The 8,310-nt window shown below is 35.0% G+C and overlaps 2 protein-coding genes across 2 annotated transcripts; one reads left to right on the top strand and one right to left on the bottom strand.

The window, feature by feature from the left end:
- Positions 1-362: 362 nt before the first annotated feature.
- Positions 363-4,909, top strand: LOC118739436 (CD151 antigen; the record flags this gene model as incomplete). Its single annotated transcript, XM_036470750.1, is given in 5 exon segments — positions 363-449; positions 601-792; positions 2,710-2,805; positions 2,871-3,167; positions 3,237-4,909. Coding segments are annotated over 5 exon segments (711 nt in total). The 3' UTR covers positions 3,285-4,909.
- Positions 4,910-6,157: 1,248 nt separating this feature from the next.
- Positions 6,158-8,302, bottom strand: LOC118739429 (protein matrimony-like). Its single transcript, XM_036470732.1, has one exon. The coding sequence runs from the start codon at positions 7,896-7,898 to the stop codon at positions 7,041-7,043; it is 858 nt and encodes a 285-aa protein (XP_036326625.1). The 5' UTR covers positions 7,899-8,302; the 3' UTR covers positions 6,158-7,040.
- Positions 8,303-8,310: the final 8 nt, after the last annotated feature.

The raw sequence follows: 8,310 nt of genomic DNA, 5'->3' as shown, positions 1-8,310 counted from the left end.
CAGTCAATTGCGACAAATCTGGCGTGACTGAAGTGACGGCTTAGATGGATAAAAAAAAAATAAAATAAAATTATAATAGTCGTTTTATAGCGCCAAAGGCTCAACTTATGGCTTGCGAAACAATTTAAGTTGCTAAATTTAGCACTTAAGCGCGCAAAGTATTTTTTTTCTTCGCCGTTCTCTCGTGCCAATCAGTCTAATTTATTTGGCATTCATTTTTTAACACGCACGATTTGTTACGCGCGGCGACAATTTATTGATTAATGATTAATTATAGCGTAAAGTAGCGCATTTTGTTTTTAAATTTCGTTCTTTTTTGTTTACCTTTTATAACACCTTTTTATCTTATATTTTTTTTGCAGGACGACGACATGGGTTTCAGTTCGCGCATGGATTGCTGCGGGCAATTCGTCAAGTACAGTCTTTTCATATCGAATTTCATAATATTTGTGAGTAGAATTGAAGCTTAGTAACTGAAATTGCTAATTGCTCGTATCTCTATTGTGACCTTAATTAAAGAAACCTTCAGTCTTGAAATTATATCACATTTAATTTACTTAACTTTTTGTAGTAATTTTAATTCTTTCTTTTGGTTTTCAGATTGGCGGCGCCACTGTTTTCACACTCACACTATGGACTCTCGTCGATCGTAGTTTCATGAACGAATTGTTGGGTACAAATCTCTTCTCGGGCGCAGTTTATGTTTTATTGGTTACTTCCGTAGCGATTTGTTTACTCTCGTTTTTGGGTTGTGTGGGCGCAGGCAAAGAAGTGAAATGTCTGCTGTTAACGGTAAGTTCGAATGATATATGCATATAAATTAAGCATAGCTAAAGTCGAAAATAAACAAGTGAGATTTTTGGTCCGTTTCTATTAAAAAAACTAAAAGTACCCATATTTCGCGCTCCCGCATTTGATAAGCATTTAGTAGAACTTCCCATCCATTTTGTGTGATCTCAAGCAAATGAAGGAACCTACAGCTTTATACTGTAGCTGTCTTTTTTATGTTTGTGAATTTTGTTTACTTGAGCTGGCTTGGCCAAGTCGTTTGAATGGGCACCGATGCTCCCGCTCTTAAAGTATTCAACTCAGAACCTGCTAGTGATAGAGGAAGAGAGGGGTCACCACTGCGATGGAAAGTTCACGTGGAGAGGAACTTGGCTTCCCTTGGCATTTCTAATTGGCGTCAGTTGGCACAGTAGAATAAAGACAGGCTTGCTTTATTGAGCTCGGCCAAAAGCGGTTAGATGGTTACAGCGCCAAATAAGAAGAATCTTTTTCGTGGTAAAATTTTACGCCATTGCCTGCCGATGGATGACCATTTGCCGCTTCACACATTTTACATACAGTGATTGGTCGTGCTTCTCCGTCGTAACTCACATGGAGGAATCGAACGACAGATGGTTTTCTGTGAGAAGTTTTCACGGCAAAAATACATTCAGAGAAAAGCAAGCCTGCCGACCGGTATTAAAAAAAAAAAAAACTTTGGATGGTCGAACTAGGAATCGACCCTGGAGTATACAATGTGGCAGTGCGCATTAAACTTTATTGTGCAAAATTGGTATCGATAGCTATGAACTTTTCCCACTTTCCTGCCAATCCATGGCTTCCGCGCTAATAAAACTGCTCGTTTTTGGAGACCAATCGAGCAGAACAAATGGTAATCTCGACCAGAACAAATGGTAATCTGATGATGTAAGTTCTCAGCTAAATATAAGGCGTATACAAACGTTGATGGCCTTCCTGCGCGCTCCTTGTTGTTTGTGTGAAAATCAGCATTTTTGAAATCTCAAAACCAGTACTCACATGTTTTACTTGATGGAGCTGGCTCTCCGTAAGCTTCCCACAGCAGCCGATGACTTCCTGCTGCACTTTTCTTCAGATGGAAGCAACATATAATTGCTTCCCGCGAATGGAGTTTTGTAGGCACAAATGCTTTTTTTTATGAATCCAGGGATCGAACCCAGGTCCTACGGAGTGGTAGTGTGGACCTCTAACCACTCCGTCACAGGCCGGTTTAGCAATCTAAAAAGTACTTGTTGAATAATTGGTCCGCTTTTTGGCTACGGCGGGACAGTGGCAGAGATAAAATTCGATGCTCTCCACCTCTTTCTCGTCCCTACAGCTGCGGCATAAATCATTGGTTGGCTATCCCAACTTTTTTCAATGCGTGCCCATTAGGCAGTGTCCGGTGATTACCCTGGCTGCTTATCTAAGAGAAGAGCGGTGGAGCCGAGTGGATATCGGATATTTCCATCCCTGTTCTTGCCAGCTTGTCGGCTATGCAGTTGTCAAGAATGTCTCTGTGTTCAGTGAACCATACAATAGCCAAAGAGCATTTTGATGACAGCAGGTTGAGAATCCATCTGCGTTCTTTGTTTAATATGGACGTTGGTCAGTTAGATTTTAGAGATTTAATAACAGCTTGGCTGTCAGAATAAGTAGTGATAGACCATACTGGAAGGCGGGGGTTATGAGCACGGAAATTTTATAAATTTTGTACGGTTTGCATGTTCATTGATGATGTAGCTTCGAAAGAGACATTTAGCTCTTACCTCATCACACGATATTAAGTATAACTTTACAGCGAGACCGAATGAAGAAACCATTTTCGAATTGCAAAATCGAAACATGCCTGTACTATAAACATCTTTTATTCTGTTATCCAAACACTAAAATAACCTGACTTTTCTTTCCTTTAAATTACAGTATTTCATAATCGTTGCGCTGGTGTTTGTAACGATGCTAATCGGAGGCATACTGGGTTATGTCTTCAGAGAACGCGTACAGCAGACGATGCGACAGGTAAGTATCCCTGAATGAATTCATTTTTTTTTTTTACCTCATATTAATTAAAATTTCTACCTCAGGAAATGCGCGCCACCATGGGACTCTATGGAAGCCGTCGCGATGTCACCATGGCTTGGGATCAGACGCAAGAGCGCTTGCAATGCTGCGGCGTGGATACTTGGCACGATTGGAATCGTTATGGACCCGTACCAGAGTCGTGTTGCCAGGAATTGTTTGGTGGACAACGCAAAGACTGTAGCATCTTTCCAACCATAACCAATCTCTATAGTCAGGGTTGTTTATATGTAACGACAAACTTCATACGCGATCATGCGGCGTTAATTGGTGGCACAGCAATAGCGGTGGCCATATTAATGGTAAGTAGTGTGGGTATTATTTAATTGAAGCAATTTAGCTGATCCTTTTTTTTTGATTTTTATTTACAGATATTTGGCATGATATTCTCATGTCTGCTATTTAATATGATTGAATAGTGAAAGGCGTTGGGAAGGTGTGAAAAAAATGATGTAGAAGAGGACAAAAATAATAGAAAGCACATCACTAAACTGATTAGCAATTTAAAGCGCTTACACACACACACGCACAAAAACACTTCAACACAGACACGTACACCCATCAGCGAAACTACTCGATGAGGCGTCACTGCAGAATGCATTCTATTTGCTGTTGGACACGCATGTAAAAATTCATACACAAAATACATACATACATACACTTGTACGAAATATGCGCAATCGCACAAAAAACCGCAAATTCGGAATTTTTGTAACAAAATTTGGCGCCTTTTGCCTGCGACGCCTAAAGTTATGCATCCACACAACTCTTTAAATGTTTGCTTGTAAAAAGTATGAACGAAATATTTGTTTCTTGTTCCATTTACCGTTCAATTTCATTTAGTTTTTAGTTCTTTAAAAAATTCTATAAATTTCAAGGCATTGAATTTTGGATTTTTCATAATTTACGTTGATTGCCTGTTAAAATTTGCGATATATGTAAATTGCAACTGAAGCAAAAAGAAAGTATTATTTTCGAATTTGTAAGTGAATGTAAAAATATACACCCCGTGTCATAATTATAAGCGCACCACAAAATTACAAGTTTTAATAATTTGTTTTTTTGTTATATAATTTTTATGCTCTTTATATAAAAACATAGGTTATTCTTTAACAAAAACTGTTCAACAAAATGTTTGAAACATTGGTAAAAGTTCAAGCTTTTTCATTCGATTCGGAGCATGCAATTTTGTAGCTCATTCAATTTTAGTTAATAAAGTGCAAGTCAAAAATAGTTGGCACTTATCGTTGATTTTCGAAATTTTTTATTGGTGATGATGTCAGTAATTTTCCTCCATACGAAGCATGTTCAACGATAATTTTGTATGAAAAAAAACCAGCAATGCCTTCAATAAAAAAAAAATTCAATGATAAGTCCTATCTACTGCAAAAATCTACTTTATTGTACTAAAATTTATTTAGCTACAAAGTTGCGTACCCAAAATCTTTCTAAGAAATCGAATTACTCAAAACCTTTCTAATTTAAAAGCTTGAAATTTTACCAAAGGGTGTTGATTTTGCTTACATATTACACAAAGTTTGTAACTTGGATATATACGGTTTTGTTAAAGAATAAAATATATTTTGTTAAAAAAAATAAAATAAAATAACAAAAAAAAAATTCGTAAAACTTGTCCAATTGTAGTGCGTTTATAATTATGACACGGGGTGTATATATCAATGTATATGTACTTTAGTAACTCTTGGCATTGTTATTAGGCGTGCTGAATATGTAATTATTTTTATTTGTAGAAAACGTATATGTAAGTCCAAATGTACTTAAATTTAAGGGGTTCGTATGAGAAGTGTATAAATGATTTTTCAAAATGGAAAGGAATCACTTAATACCTTGAAATTGATTGAAAATGCAAAAAAATGTTTTAAAAATTTGTTTCTAATTTCAAAAATCCGTTGTATACTTTTAGGCTGCAAAAATGTACAATGTAAAAGCAGCTACTCTGCGCTAAGCCCCATTCTGTGTAAGGTTTATTAGTTTGTTAAGTATCAATATACATAAATTTACATACGTTCATATTTTAGCTACTACTTAAAAATTAAAAATTTAAAAATTTAAAAAAAGTAGTATGTACAATAGGTACAGATTAGGATGGTCCTTAAAATATCAACATTTAAATTTTGTATGGGGCATCTCTTTTTCTTTGTTCTACGTACAAAATAAAGATATTCCCGAAAAATTAAAAATTTTCTTTAAAATTTTTAGTTTTTGAAACCCTTGTGTTTTCTTTAAATCGTAAAAATTTCAAAAAATTTGTTACTTTAAATGTGATATATGCATTTGACAAGTTACTAAAATTTACTCACATAATTTCATGGACTTGCTGAGTTATTTATTGTTGGTTAAATTAAAAATTTCGTATAATTTTTGCATTTAAAAATTTAAAATTTTTTCAAACGCTGTTACGCGACCGTACTTTTTTTATTTTGGTGAGGTGCCCCATGCTGTTGCTATTTTAAGGATCACCCTACTATACAACTATTACTTATGCTATATAAACTCGTTAATAGTACAATTGAACAAAATTAGATTTCATTATACATAATATTTTTAGTACTTAAGCTTTATCAACTGGCGAATGTATTCCATCCAATTATACCCAATATGTAATAAATATTTTATCCATAATTAAAGACTTGAATGCCTAAAAAATATATATCTTAATTTAGCAGCAGTAATTCAAAAAATGTATTTTGAGCTTTTATTCTCTAATAATAAATCCGTCCTGTGTAATCTTACTTTTAAATGTTTAATATGTACTAGCAGCAATTACAAAGTTGGTTAATAAATAAAAGTCAAATAAATTATTGTTAAGTAAAGAATTTTATATTATATGATTTGTTTCCTGCCCATTAATTAAGCAGCAAGATTATACGGAAATCAATTTGATCAAGTATGTACATATATGAGAATTGAATGCGATACTTTATCAAATGCCTTGCTGAAATCAGTGTAAATGACACCTGTGCGATTGTTCAAGTTTGTGGTGAATTCACCCAATGAAACTTAAGGTTGGAAGCCAATTGGAGATGCAATAGGAAAATATTTCAATTTGCAATGTGGATTTTCAGATTTTACCACATTTGGCGAACCAACCCATTCTCAAACAAAATGACACAGTTTTCGTATGCAAAATAATCCGAGCGAAAAAAGCTTAGATGTAAATTTAAATTCAAATCTTGAAAAAAATTTCGGGGAAAAATGTTTTTTTAAGGCTTACATATTTCAATTAACTGATAAATTGAGTTGAGTTTTTGAACAGGTGGCAGCCCTCCTACATATAGTTTAGAAATAAAACCTTTTAATACAAAAAAAAAAAAAAATCGGTACTATTTTGCCATCATAAAACCGTGCGACAGTACATTTTATACACAACAAGTAAAAAAGTCTAAGTTCGGGCGGAGCTGAATAAGTATTAAATATATGAGGGATTCACAACGGTATTGTAAGTGTCGTATTGTTGTATGTCGTAAATTTCTTAATTTCTTAATGTATAAGGCTGATTAGGTATTCCAAATGTCTTATAAAAATTTTATTCTTGAATATCCTGGAAATTTTGGAATCATTATTTTTGAAAAAATTATATGTTAAGGACTAATATACACTCGATTGCATCCTAGAATTCGAGTCGTCCTTCTTACTTTATTAGCTTAAAAAAGAAAAATTAATTATAAAGGCATTTTTAATACCTAGTCGGCCTTGTGATCCAAAAATTCAAATTTTTTAAATTCTACAGAATTTTCTCTTTCACTTGGTACCCATATTGTTATTCAACATTTATTAAATATTTTTTGGAATAAATTATATTTTTGAGGCTACAAAGTCCTTGACAAAAATCCTGGCGTCAGAGAGAAAAACCTAAAACGAAGTTTTACTATATTTGGCCCACAGTTTCTTGAGTATATTGAGTGCTTTGTATAATTTAAAATCTATTATATTTTAAGACCTACTGTTGTAAATCTTGAAATCTAATAAACTTCATACTGCCGGTTAGAAACCCCCGACCTTTATATGTGGGGCACTCTAATATATTTTATATAAAGAACTCCGCAAATATAAACACCAAGAAAAACGGACTTAAAAAAATATCAGTTTAAATCAATTTAATCTTTAAAAAATACACATTTGAATAAAAACAACAAACAAAGACAAAACGAAAACTAAATTTCTGCGCCATTTAATTCGCTTAGCAAATCTAAAAGTTTTTGCTGATGCTTCGCTTTGGTCACGCCCAAGCGCTGAAAGTCCTCAGTGCGTATATTCAAGAACTGCTCCAAATCCAAATTTTGCTCCTCAAACGCCTCCACGTACTGCTCCAGGCCGACGCTGCGCAACAGAGTCGACACGTTCATGGTGCGATCGAGCAAATTCGTGTTGCTAAGATTTTTTGAAGCATTAGTGCCGTTGTTGTTGTTGTTCGTGAATGTAGCATTGTTGCTGCTATTCAATTTATCCGAATCACTGCTGCTATTATTGCTGTTACTGCCACTGTTGTTGTTATTGTTGTTGTTGCCATAGCTCCCAAGTATTGCTGCGCTATCGGGACTTGCGATTTCAGTGCTGAAATCTGTATCCGAAATTGTGGTAGAATTTAAAGTGAAGATTGGCGGTGAGTCGCTTACAAAATGTGAACTGGAGAAGTTCTTCTGGCATGGTTGTTGTTGCTGCTGCTGCTGTTGTTGTTGTTGCAGCGGCAGCGCCGATTTTTGATGTGTACCTTTGGGGTTCTTGGGTGCTTTGAAGATTTCGTTGTTAGCATTGGACATCATCGGCATGGATATCGGTGTGCCTTCCACAGCGACACCGCCAACCAGCGTCTGCGTGCATTCGGTGATTGGTGACAGGCCAGGCGATTGGAAATTTTGTATTGTCGGCGTAAAGCAACGAACGCTGATGCGATTCACAATTAGATTGTGTGCCTCCTGTAGGCAACTCGAATCGAAAACCATGGTGGGTGTGACCTCGTACTTGAACTCCATCACTTCGGCCAGCGTGGGCGTTTGACAATCTTCCATCATTTTGGAAAAAAAAGCGAAAAACTATTTATGTATTTTAAATTAAAAATTTTTTTAGTTTAGCACATTTGCAATACACTGCTCACTAACAATGAGACGATACAAATTAAATGTGGGTTAGTGCAGTTATGTTGGAATGAATAGCTGCGCGCGATGGAAGCCGTTAGGCATTGGCGCGCTTTCTTATTTGCTGTCTGTGCAATGGAGAATTTTAATTGAAGAGTTGATTTTTTGAGTGCTAAATTAATTTTGTATAATCTGTTCGATTTGAGGTGTCAAATTTAAGGTCTTGGTCTGTAAATATGTATGTAATAAGATTTTATTTTTACGGAAATAATTGTCACTAGTGTGTAATTCAAATTATTTAATAATTACACTGGTCTACAAATTTCAACTTTTTTTCTGCGAATAAGAC

This window comes from Rhagoletis pomonella, unplaced genomic scaffold (genome assembly GCF_013731165.1).
Source record: "Rhagoletis pomonella isolate Grant_MI unplaced genomic scaffold, Rhpom_1.0 Rhpom_scaffold_00005, whole genome shotgun sequence".
NCBI classification, from domain to species: domain Eukaryota; kingdom Metazoa; phylum Arthropoda; class Insecta; order Diptera; family Tephritidae; genus Rhagoletis; species Rhagoletis pomonella.
Note: the sequence above shows the minus strand (reverse complement) of the source record. Positions and strands in the feature narration are given on the sequence as shown.

Excerpts from the sequence above, each read along its gene's own strand:
- LOC118739429 (XM_036470732.1), bottom strand. The coding sequence starts at position 7,898 with ATGATGGAAGATTGTCAAACGCCCACGCTGGCCGAAGTGATGGAGTTC.